The 13,617-nt window shown below is 25.1% G+C and overlaps 1 protein-coding gene across 5 annotated transcripts in view; it reads left to right on the top strand.

Moving 5' to 3' along the window:
• Positions 1-310: 310 nt before the first annotated feature.
• The window catches only part of LOC145830208 (ubiquitin carboxyl-terminal hydrolase 32-like), a 47,256-nt gene continuing 33,949 nt past the window's right edge, over positions 311-13,617 (top strand). For 4 of the 5 annotated variants that reach the window (XM_082938126.1, XM_082938128.1, XM_082938129.1 and 1 more), the window contains exons 1-9: positions 386-606; positions 2,273-2,397; positions 4,338-4,443; positions 4,831-4,952; positions 5,230-5,383; positions 5,824-5,955; positions 8,188-8,295; positions 9,492-9,685; positions 10,676-10,836. In XM_082938126.1, coding sequence (XP_082794252.1) covers positions 549-606; positions 2,273-2,397; positions 4,338-4,443; positions 4,831-4,952; positions 5,230-5,383; positions 5,824-5,955; positions 8,188-8,295; positions 9,492-9,685; positions 10,676-10,836 — 1,160 coding nt within the window. In that variant the 5' untranslated portion in view covers positions 386-548. Of the gene's footprint in view, positions 607-2,272; positions 2,398-4,337; positions 4,444-4,830; positions 4,953-5,229; positions 5,384-5,823; positions 5,956-8,187; positions 8,296-9,491; positions 9,686-10,675; positions 10,837-13,617 lie in introns of all 5 variants that reach the window. The other variant, XM_082938127.1, reaches the window with a different exon arrangement.

Below are 13,617 nucleotides of genomic sequence, written 5' to 3' on the forward strand. Positions count from 1 at the left end.
GAACAATTTGTTTTTATGATTTTCATATTTTAAATGTAGATTTATTTTTACATAACTAAATATTCAATATTTTTTGTAAAGCTTTATAATGGAAAATTTATAATACTAAAGCTAAATGATGTAATTTATTTTGGTAGAACTCAATTTGATCAAAAAAGTTGCATACATTTTTTTAAATTTTGTTTACAATTTTAATAAAAATTTTAATCAAGAAATTTTAAAACAAAAATTTTTCAAATAAAATAATTAATTTTACTTTTAGTTTGTTAATTGATATCCAAGTAATACAATTGTGTAATAATTACAGAACTGTAAATAAATGTTCATAGTTTTTAATGCCTATATCCAATTGGTTCTATTATTAATTAGTATTTTTCAAGTTTCTTACTGTAATATCAAGTAAGTTAACATTTTTAATCTAACCAGTTCTACTTAATGCTGAAATTTAGATTGTGTAATACTTATAAACCTAATATATGCTTAATTACTGTTTTTGGTATTATTTTATGAGCCATAATTAAAAAGAAACTTTGTATAAGTTGTAGATAATGGGGGCTAAAGATTCACGCCCAGCCATTTTGACTTATGATGAAGCAGTCAAAAGAGGTTTGTTGTTTAAATTATTTTTTTTTAAGTTTGAGTTATAAAAGCTACTTAAGAAAAATATTTAAATTTATAAAAGTCCTAAGTGGAATTTGTATAGCAATATTACTTTTAACTTAAAACAACTTTTGACTTAACACATAAAATGTATGAATTGTAGTTATTTAAGCTGTTAAGTTATTTATTTCTTAAATTTTAAAAGTATTAGAATTTATAACTTTTTATATTTGTCTGTAATATTTGCCATTTTGTTTTAAATCTTAATTTTTACAGTTTATGTTTTAAAGCTAAAATTTTACCAAGGTGAAAATGCTTTTCAGCAAATAACTAATATAGTTTGAATTTGTGTGGCCTGATGTCAGCTATGGAAATTTTCTTAGTTGAACACTGCAAGATCAAAACCCAGTGGTCAACTCATATACAAAAAATATATTAAAAGATATATTTTACAAAAGACTTGAACTAAAATTTTTTATCACCAAATATTTTGTTTTTTTAACAGTGCAAACATTTGAAGTTGAAATTAACTTTAAACAGTATACAAAAAACACTCTAAGCAAAATCCAAATATATTTCATGCTATTTTTATCAGTAGATTCATAGCAAAAAATAAAAGATAAGTTTAACTTATATAGTAACAGTAGTGATCATCATAAACAAATATTAATTACATACAAAGTCAGTTAAAAAAACTAATCAAAATAATATTTATTAAAGCTGATTAAATACAAACATATAAATACCAAAAAGAGCATCAAGTAAATAAAGCAACACTATAGTCAAATTCTTTTTGCCTATAAAAGGTAGGTTTATGTTTAAAGTACGTATAGTTTCCATTTTAACTAAGTCAAAAACGTTATAACAACTTTTGATTGTCTTAAATCTTTCCAAGTTGAAATTTTCAGCACAACTCTGATTGCTCACCAAATGTTCCGCAATAGCAGTACTTTTTATTGCATTCATAATATTATTAGAATTCTTTTTTTTTCCTTTTCAGCTAAATTCAAAAACTTATCAAAGCTAGCAGCTATTTGTTGACACCTGAAGGCAAAAACCAGATACCCACATTTGATAAAAGCATGGTTATATACTTATTCCAATGCTTTTGTGGCAATAGCTACATTGGTTTTTACAACTAGAAAGCTGAAGAAAAGGGTCAAAGAGCATATACCTGCTTGCATTGATAAGTTTTTGAATTTAGCTGAAAAAGAAAAAGAAAAATTTATGATGATTACTACTGTTATTATATAAGTTATGTTTATCTTATATTTTTGCTATGTATCCACAGATGAAAATAGCGTAAAATAATAGTTGAATTTTGCACTGTTTAAAATATTTTGATATTTGCTGTCTCTACAACTTTTAAAAATTATGTTTGAAAGTTTTTTAAACAACAGTTACTAAAAAACTTGTTGATAGAAATGGTTACACATAAAATGAGTTTTAAATAATAAACTTTTCAAAAGTATGATAGCTAATTTAGGAATTTTGTTAATAAAAAATTATGTTTAGATACATTATTGTTAATTTCAATGCTAGTTTCAAATTAATTCAAGTATTTCAAACCCAAATTTTTCAAAACTTGTTTTAGTGCATATTATTTTCAACACTATTACACAAACAACACTCTTACATTTATGCATTCAGTTTAGATAAACAATTTCAACAGTGACTTCCGCTGAAATCAAAAGGTTGATGGATGCTTACAAGAGGGCGGGGGCAGGCACTCTGCTGAAGCTGAACACTTTTTCACAAGACGTGCTCGGAGAGTCAGTTCCACAGAAACTTGCTCAGGTTGGTTCTTGTTGGTACATATAAACTTCTCAGCCATATGCGTGTATAATTTAGAAAAAAAATTTACAAACGTTACTATGTCTCAGCAGTTATTTAAAGTTTTTTTTGTAAAAAGTATGTTGTAGTGTAAATTTTAAGCTTAAAAAGAAGGATGAATGTTAACTTTTATACTAATAAATGTTTGACCTCCTTTAGCTGCTAAATTAGTATATAGTGTGTATATAATCAGTAAAGCTCAAATGTAAGTTTTATTACAATTTTGAAACAATTTTGAATATCTATTTGCAGTTTAGTGAGAGTATTGATACTTAAAAAATCATTTGTAAAATTCTATTTTCAAATACACAATTATTATTAAAAAAGACCTGAATAATTAGTTAAGCTGTTTTTCAATATTAAGATAATCACCTAAAAATCAGGTTACGCTTTTATCTTTTTGACATTTTTTGTTTTTCAACTTAAATTTAAAAGTTTTATTAGTAGTTTGTAAAAAATAAGTCAGACTTGATTATTTCTTTTTTATAAATTCTGATATAGTTTATTAAGCATTTTAACATGTTTATGTTAAATAGTTGTTTTATACCTTTTTATTGTTGTTTTTCTAATTTATCTGTAAAATAGTATGTTTGCTTATGTAACCTCTTTACTAATAAATAGTTACCTATTAGTTCAATTAAATATTATAAGAAAAATTATTAGAAATTTTATTGAATTATAGTGTTTTTAAAGTTGCTTCTTTTTATAGTTCAAATTTTACTTCTTTTATAATTAAAGTAACAGTATAAATTTAAATACAGTTTTAGAAAAATTATTGTATGAGTATTTTGTTTTGATGTATCCAAGTTTAAGTTTTTTCATACATTTAAGTATCATGTTTAAAAGAAAAATTTAATTGTCTATTAAATTTGCAGTAGGTTGATTAATTTTGAAAAATACAATCTTATTGAACTTTTCTTAGGCAATACATTAAGTTGTAGAAAATACATTTTTGAAGTACTACACTTTCTTTTTTATTGGGTAAACAAAAAAGTTATGTAACCAAGTTTTCACACAAAACTATTGTACACGTTGCATATAAACTTTGGCACAAATTACATCTACCACGTACTCAAAGTAGATAAGATAAGTTTTTTTTCATTTAAAGTTAACTAATTATTCTTTATTAAATAAAACAACACTTCATTCTGTACACATTGTGGCTAGAGTTTTACACAAACTATTTCTTCCAGTATGCAAAGTATACTGACTTATCGTTGTGTAACACAAAAGCTTTTATTAACTTATTAGTCTGTTCGAATATAGCTTTAAGTTTATTATAAAATTTTAAACTCTAGTTTTAAAGAAAATATCAAATAAAAATTGATAGTTTTATTTATTGGTATTTTTTATCTTTTTAGAATACTTAAATGAATATCTACTACTTTAATAATTTTGAAAATAACACATAGAAAACAAATGAAATTCTTATTAGTAATACAATTTTAATATATCCAAAATATAAACAGCTGTAAATTTACTTTAAATAACTACAGTTGTAAAAACTTAAAGTTGAGCCAAAAACTTATTAAAACCGTAAAAAACGTTTGTATACTTTTTTGCAAATTTTATAACTACTAATACTTTTTACTAGGTTGCCATGCACTTAGGCTAACTCATGCAGGTTAAAAAAATATGTCAGACCAACTTTTACCACTTCAAAAACAACTTAACTTTTAGTTTTGCTTTTAAAAAAATATAAAGACTTTTTTGTTAACACAATATTTTTTCTTAAGCGGCCAGTCTTGATTAACTTTTTTTTCTATTTTAACGTAAACTCATGCTAACTCAGGCAAGTTTGATCTAAGTCAGGCAAGTTTGATGTAACTCAGGCTTACTTTTTGCTTCAAAGAGTTGCATTCATGTATATATAACATTTTTAATTCGATTTATGTCAATAACAGAGATTGTTCACTTTGATGAGCAGTAGCAGCAAGGGAATGAATTTTCAAGAAGTTCTGATCACATTGGTGCTGCTAACAAAAGGAAGCAAAGAAGAAAGATCAAAACGTTTGTTTGATATAGTTTGAAAAAAAGCTCAATAGTTTTAAAGTATTAGTTAACTTTTGAAATTTTGTTTTATTTGTTGTTTTAAATAAAATGTTATTAGTTATAGAAAAAATGATAAAAGTCTCAATTTCTTATAATTTTTTTTAAACTTATTACAGTAGCTACAAAATATTTTTAAGATTATAATAATGTTTTTAAACAACTACTTTTTAAAGTAAATTTAAAATATAGATTAAACAGGTTATCAACATTTTATTAAGGATTTAAAACTGTAAACTATAAATTTGAGCTTTTTAACATAATAAGTATTAATCTCAAACAGGTTTTTATATAGATAACAGTGATAGTGTAATGTTACACAATTTTATTTTAATTATGACGTAACAGTGACGTACATGGTGTATTGCGACGACAACGAGTCAGTGGTGACCAGCAAATCAATGTCAGATATGGTCAGAGAATGCGAGAAAACAGCACTGCCGCATGAAGCGTGCAAACTCTTTCAAAATGTTAGTTACATTTGAGATTTTTATTGTTTGAACTTAATCATTTTAAACCATTTTGATGGTTAGTATTTTGTTAACTAGTTTGCAACTTGTTTTTTTCGTATTAATATTTGTTTTTTAATCTGTTGTTCTTTATTTTTTAGTTTGTACTAAAAAGTATAACTTATTTGTTCTGTTATTCCAAAAGTACTCTTTTAAGAGATTTTAAGAATTTAGATATTCATAACATACACTTCTGTAATCAAATAATTTTATAAATTACGATATTATTGTAAAATAGAATGGCCATGCAACCTATGATGAGTTCAAAAGGTGGTTGGTAACCAACGAACAGATCACCATGGTAACCCAGTGGCTCACCCAAGCCCCCTTGAAACTCACCAACCCGATATCAATGCCCAGCTTCTACCAAACCCTTGCTGGTGTCACACATTGTAAGTTTAATTTGGTAGTTAAATAGTTTTTTGATTGAAAGTTTTTTAAGTTTAGTAGAATAGGTTATTGATATACTGTTTTCATATTTCATATAATGTGCTAAAATAAGCTTATGAACTATTTATTTATTTATTTACCTAAGTAATAGGCATACGGATAAACCAATACACTTTAAAAACTTTTTTTTTTGTAGTATATTGTAGACAGGATATATCTACAATCCTTATTGTCTAGCTACAATGGTATTACTCTAGCAGTAAAATAAGTCAAAACAGAATTTTATCAGTTTTTCAATAGTTTTTAAGTTTTTAGTTTTTCTATATTTCAATAACATTTTCTACACAGTGAATACATTGCAAATTAAAGTGCTGGAGAAAATTTACTGTTCAGTAATATATTTATTAAATTGAAAAATAATTCAATAATATTTAATTAACAGTGAACGAATCAGATATAATTACACTTGAGAAAGTGTATTGGCATCTGAAAGCGAGATCGAAAAGCGGAAAATTCGATCTGAAAACTTTTGCTGATATCGTGTCTCCCCCACTGCCTAATAAGCTTGTTAAAGGTTTGAAAATGATTAATAAGTGTTTTTGAACTTACAATTGTATTTTGAAGTAAATTATGTTGTCATGTCTTGCATGAATAATAAAGGATTTGTATAAGTAGTTTATGCAGTATTTTTGAAAAAGGATTGCATAAAGTTTTTCAGATAACAGATTGTGCTATTAGGTTAGACAAAGTTTTTCTAATGTAATTTTAATCTATGTTTGTATAAAAATTAAAAGAAAAAATATATTAAAACTCTTACTAAATAATTTAGTTCAAAAAAACTTTCAAAACTATAATTTAGCGAAATTCTAAAGATTTTATACTGATACCTTTGTACTAATACTTATTTACTTAAATTTAGTAATTAAGTATTAGTTGTTTTCAAGTGCAAGTTTTTAAAACTTTTTTCTTTGTTTTTTATAATATTTCAAATATGTTTGTTTAGTTATTTCATCATGTATAAAAAAAAATAGGAACTTGGATATGTTTTTGCATATAAATCAACTCTCTACAACTTTTCAAGTGACAGTCTAAAACAAACATATAAAGTTTTTGGTTGATGATTTTTTAAATATTAACAACAAAACTATGCTGATAAAAGTCTGCTTGTTGAAGTTTTATTTGTGCAGCATTTCAATAGCTCTAGAGGCTAACAAATCTGCAAAGTAATAAACAAAAAAGAGTACTAACTCAGCAAAAATTAAGCTTCTCGGCTGCTCAAGAGACTTGCTTATAAAGCAAAATTACAAAGTTTAAACTATAATTGTATAAACTGTTCAATAGTCTGTCAGGTTATAACATGATGACCTTAAACGTTTTTTTTTATATTAATTTCTTTAATCATCTAAAATAGTACAAGTATATTGTTTTGATATCTGGCTAAATAAAAAGGCAGGTTATGAATTTTTGAAGATAAAGTTTTAAAAAGTTATTACTTCTTATAGGTGCTTTCGTGCGAACTTGAAAAATCAATACAATAAACTAGCTTTTTAAATTCAAACGTTAGAATCCCTTTTATAAATCTCATATTTGTATTCCCATTTAAAAAATAGATTTATAATTACCTTTTATAAATTAAAAACATTCTCACCTGTTGGTGCAAACACGCTAACATTCTCAGTATAAATAAACTGCACATATGTATTTATAAATTTTATTCAACAAACATTATGTATACACACATTTATGTTTTCTATAAAGTTGCTTCCCTCTTTTGACGCAGGTAGTGACATTTACAATTATTTGTTTGCAATAAAGCAGAATCAATTATGCATGTTGTTTTGTTGCCTTCACTTTGTCTTCACCTCTATTGAGTTGTTGTTGTTTTATTGGAATGAAGTTTATATAAAAACAAACTAATGTGAAAAAAAATATTTTTTAATCATTTTATTGAAGTTCTTGTGAACTTGAAAAGACTTAAAGATTTTTTTTATGAGCGTTTTTTGATTAAGCACTTCAGATCAATATATGACATTGAATTTTCTTCACCTCTATTGAGTTTTACTTTTATTAGAATGAAGTTTATATAAAAACAAAGTAAGATGAAAAAGTAGAAATCTTATTGGAGTTTTTGTGAACTTGAAAACTGTTAATTATTTTGTCTTTTATGATATGAGTGTTTTACCTAAAAAATCCAATATAAATATAATACTTTGGTCAAAAAACTGATCTTGTTTATTTTAGGTTTAGAACATAACATATAGAGCTCTTATTTTAGAACGACTATTAACAATTTTGTCCTATATATGTGTTTTTCTGCTTAACTTTAGAGATAAACATATGACTTTAAGTAAAATTATTGTGCTTTAGGATGCATTGAAACAATATATTATATTTAGAAGTTGTTGTTTATTTTTTTTAAACCTGAGTAAGAATACACAAAGCATTTCATGTTTATTTGCATGTGTATTTAAAACAAATAAAAAGTAAACAAATATTGTTGCTTCAACAATTTTTAGAAACTCCAATACCTACGTTTTTTTTTACTTTTGTTAAAGTACCCAATATAATTAATTTATACAATTCATAATAATAGCTATAACAAAAAATTTTCCAACCAAGTTTTTGTGGAATATATTGAAATATATCAAAGATTATTAAAAATTCAGAATTAGAAGAATAAGTAAACTTAATAACTACAAAACTATAAACCATTTAAAGTTTTTATTTTCTGTATTTTTAAAGTAACAGAATTGTTTTTTAAACAAAACTTTTATCTGCAAAAAAAAATATTAAAACATATATACAGGTTTGTTCAGTGCATTCGACGACAATTCGGATGGTCACATCGACTTCAAGGAAATATCTTGCGGAATATCGCAATGCTGTAGGGGTCCCTACGCTGACAGGCAGAAATGTTTGTTGCATATTTGATATAATGAAGTATAAGTTTTATATAGTTTTAGTATTTAAATGTTGTTAGAATCTCGTAAATAGATGGGTTGCATAAACTAATATATGAATATTATTTTACAAAAAAAAAACAGAAATACTAGTGATATAATATATATTTTGTGTAATTTTTAGCAGTATCGGTTTAGTGTGGTCAAAGCTTAAATATAAAATTAGATCATGGCTAAAATTTAAATTTTAAACTTTAAATACAATTTTTAAAAGTATAGAAACAAATTTATTTAACTTTTTAAATAACGTTTTATTATAGTTTTAAGAGGGGTTGCAAGTTTATATGTGGTGAACAAAGTAATCAGTAAGTGAGGTTATTTTACAGACAGAAAACGATATTGCTTGATAATCCATCAAAAAATTAAATAAGCTTTTAATTTTAATAAAATGTGGCCAAACGCTCGTTTGTATTGTGGTTTGTGTCTACAAAGGTTAAAGCAGTTAGTTAGTCTCACAAAAAAAAAAGTTGAAAAAGCCTAGTTCTCAAACTTGTATACAAAATAAATGTTCACAGAGCTTTTTGCTTCTGATTAACTTAATTTCGTATAAATTTCAAACTATGTTTTTCCTGATAATAAAGTCAGAAGAGTAGTTCTCAGTTTGCAGACAAATAATCAATATGGTATTTACAATGGCTTACTAGACATTTAGTTTAGTTTTTAGTCAGAATAAGTTTATGTAAACTCTCACAGTTTATTTGTACTTGGATATTGAAAAGTTTGCAATGATGTTTACTAGATTTATGTTGTTTACTTTTTACTTTAGGGATCACAATAAAAGTTCTCAACTTAATAATAACGAGATTAATCAGCTCAAATTTTTCAATTTTATTGTCAAAACAATGTTTCACTCGTTTCAAATAAATAAAACGAGATCTTCAGTTGAATAATGAAATCTGTAAAAATTTTTTGTATAAACATGCAAAAAGACATTAGGATAAACTTAAAATAATTCATAACAATATAACTCATATTTTACATAAGTCCTATCCCAATTTTATTTGATGTTATGTTCAAGGTTTTATTTTAATTGTTATTTTTTTAAATTCAACAACAAAATACATATTTTGCACAACACAAACCAAACCTCTACCTATATGTTTGTATATTAAATCATTATTTTATTTTTTATAATTATTTAATTTTTCAGTTTTGTTCAAAATGTTCGATTTGGACAAGGACAGTCTTTTGTCCACGTCAGAAGTTGAAGAGATGGTCATCAACTTTTTATTGGTCAGGCAGATCGTTACCAGGGGTTACCGCGGTTGCGATGACAACGTCAGCTTCGACGACAACGAGATCTGTGACGTCATAAAGAGAGTCAAGTCCTTCGCCAGCAATAAAGTTACTGTTTTTTTATTTTTTATTTTTTTTTAATAGTTATCAATTAACATAAAACTGTATCAATCGTTTTTCTGATGACATTTTTCTTAATTTGTAGCTATAACATAAAAGTGATAAATAATGATAATTCAACTTAAAGTTAATTTTATGACTAAATTAGAGTCGGTAGCAGTTGAAATATTGGTTAATTAAGTTTTTTTTTTTTTGCACTAATTAAAGTAGGCGCCATGCTACAATAATTTTCTAGTTTTAAGTTTTTATAATTTAAAATGAAGATAATTAGGCCTGAAATTAAAAGTTACAACTTTATTAAATTTGATTTAAATGCTATATGAGGCAGTTTAAGTACTTGAATTTAAACTAAAATTTAAGTTGAAAATAAAGTAGTTATTACATTAATTAGACAAGCGCCACAAAATTTTGTTTTTTTAAATTCTTTTGTTTTTGGTAAATACTCAAAGTTGGAAATTGAACTCAAAAAAATTGAGATTTTATTTGACTTTCAAATTACTGGTAAGAATTTTATCTTAATATTTGAAAATCATTTACAAGAGTTTTTCTGTCCTTTTTTAATTTTATTTTCCTGTTATGCATCAAAATAAATTTAAAAAGTGCTTTCTAGATGGTGGTCTAAATTTGCCATAAAAAGGTTTTGTGGGCTGCGTATTTTTAAAATATTGAAAGCACAACTGTGTACTGAAAACAAGATTAAGAGCACACTTCTAAATATTTAAAATGCTCTGTTTGTCTCACCTATAACTAAATTAATACTTTTTTTTTAAGTATTTCATGTATTTTTAAATGTGTTTTTACAAACTCAAATATTATTTCTTTTTTATTTATATAATGTCTATAAACAGAACCACACCATATAAAAGTATTACAAACGTTTAATTTTTTTTAATAATTTTAAACAGTTTATTCAAGCTTTAAATTTTATACAAAAGCAGGTTTTTATATTTTTTTAATCATTTTTATACTGTCAAACAGGACCACATCACATTGTCAGAGTACCAGCTTTGGAGCATCTCGGAAGTCAAGCTGTCCTCTCTATTGTTGGACTTATTAATACAGATCTGCCACGTCATACTGGGGTTGAAACCCGCCACTCCCCATGAGGAGGGCAAGATCATTCACGGTTGGGTGAGCAGGTAGGCGTTGCTATGGTGATAACTTTAAAAAATTGTCGCTATGGTTATTTTGTCTGTAAGCAAATGTTTGTATTTGAACTATGTTGTTCCTGAAAGTATGGTTGAAACTGTAGTTTTAGCCTGCAGAGAAATAATCAATACGATTAGTGGGGTATTTACGATATTTTTAGGAATATTTATTTTTGTTCAGTAGTCAGATTAACTTTGTGTTTGACTATTTTATTTGCACTTGGATATTGAACAGTTTGCAATAATATAATATGAATTCATTTAATAAAACTCATTTTTTTTATAATAATCCTTCCAAAGTTTTATTAATTGAATTATATTTAAAGTTGCTTCAAATGAAAAGTATTTTGTTTAATTTTTTTCTTAGTTCAGCAACATAAAAATGATTATTTTTTATGCTCAACCTTAATTTTAAGTTAAGTTTTGAAAAAGTTTTGTTGATACAGTAGTAGTTTATAAACTTTTGAAATTATGTCGATTACCTTTTGAAAATTGGGTTAATTAATATTTAATTCATAGAAATTTATTTATTTTATGAACAAAGATTACAATGCCAGAAAACCTGAATGCTAGGAAAGACCTGAAATTTGATAATTTAGGAAAAAAACTGGCATTTCTAACAAAAATAACCAAAAAAGTTGGAAAATTCTGGAATTTTAAATTCAGTTTGACCTGTAAAGTGATGAAATTTCAATTAGATTCGAAAAATATGTCATAGAGATAAAAATAAGTTGTATCATATTTTTTTAATTGAATAACATCAATGAGTTTTACAGTATCTTTTCAATGTTTTTATAAAGATTTTTTGCCTTAAATTTAACTTATGATAAAAATGGACCAAATAACTTTTTCCTTAAAAATCTTAAAGAAGTTCAGAAAACCTATAAAAAAATTCAAAAACCTTTGGCAACCCTGAAATATTTCAGTCAATGAAAAGGACAAAATTAAACTCTCACAAGTGGTTAAATAAATTGAACAGTTTTGTCATTAATTGCCAAATTTATATAGATATTTCTGAATAGTATATATGATTTGATTAAATAATAGTTTAGCATAAATTTAATTAACTTATTTTGGTATAAGAAGCAAACTATTTCAGCGCCTTAAACCTTAAACTTTGCTTGATTATAACTGAAAGATTTTTCAAAGTGAAGTTGCATATAAATATTAACTTACCATATATAATAAAAACTGTATCAGTCTCAATTACTACCAATATGCCAAGATCAAATAAACTGCAAAACTACCGTGACAAAAATAGCACAATATGATTAAAAATAGATATTATTTCCCCACACATTATCAGTAATTAGTTCTCAAAGATGAAAGCACGACACAAATAACAATTATCGATTAAAACTTTTGTTTTTATATCAAAGCAGCTGTTGTGTCTAATACTACGAGCCAGCAATTACATCAAAATCATCAGCGAACTCTCAAACGTGTTATTAATTATTAATCTTGTTTGTCGATTTTTTTGAAAGCTATTTCGGAATTTCGCCTTGTATATTTAGCTTTTGTTCTGCTTAACTTATCATAACGGAGAGTTTAAGTTGTGTAAAATTAAAAAGAAATGTTTAAAATATTACAGGAGATATTTTTTTCTACTATGAAGTATTAGTTTTATATTATTAAAAAAAAAACTTTTATCAGTGTATTAATACAAAGAAAAATGATAAAAGCAATTTTATTTTAAAAATATTTAGCGTTTGAATGTTTGTAAAGGTTTGAATTAAAATCAGTTAAAGTTGTAATTTAATTTTTAATCAGAATTAATATACATTAAAAAAATCGTTTACATTGAAAACCAAGCTATTTAACCCGCACATATTCTACTTTTAATTAAATACGATTACAATTCATTAAAATTATATTTAACGGTGGTTGTAATTAAATCTTATTTCATAACAACCAACATTTTTAAAGAGGTTAGTTCAGGGTTTAGTGGTATATATGATAAATTTTAATATCATAGTTAATACATATATAAACAAATTATACTAATTTTAAATAAATCAACTAATAATTGAAGTTACTGACAATTTTTCATTACTTTTTGCGGCATTATAAAAGCAAAATTAAGTTTATTACCATATAATTAAGTATGTAATGGTAATAGTACTTAATTACCATAGTCATTAAGTACTATTACCATAGATTGTACAAACTAACAATTGTGACGTAAATAAGTAAAAGTTAATTAATTTAAGTTAGCTTATTACATACGTTATTTAAGCTATAAAAAGCAAACTTAATTGACTTAATGTTTGTATTTGTAATATATTATAACTTATTTTCGCCATTGAACTTTTCATTGTGTGTATTTAGCTTGACTCATTTCATAAGCATGCAAAATTATTTAAAATTGCTCACCAAAGCTTTTTTCTCCGACTTTAACATTTAGTTTTTCAAGCAGCCGCAGTTTTGCATTAATATTTAAAAAGTGATCAGCGAAAGGCTTTAAAATAAAATTTGCTATTTCAAAAGCATTGCGTAAGAATTGAATTTTTCAACTAGAATTATAATATCAAGGTTGTAAAACAATTTTTCTGTGTAATTTTCTACACAATAGGACAATAGTAAGTATATTAACTAAAAATGTTGGACACGTATAACTTTCTTTGTCACAAATATGATTGCCACTATGTTGAGCTTTGTTTTAGTTTGATTTATTGTTCTAACAGTGATTAACATAGTTTTAGTAATAAAAAAGCTTATGAATCTTTTGTTTTATCATAATCTTTTTGAATGTACTATTATAGTAAAAACAAT

Source organism: Thalia democratica, chromosome 2, assembly GCF_965202585.1.
Source record: "Thalia democratica chromosome 2, ktThaDemo2.hap1.1, whole genome shotgun sequence".
Taxonomy (NCBI): Eukaryota; Metazoa; Chordata; class Thaliacea; order Salpida; family Salpidae; genus Thalia; species Thalia democratica.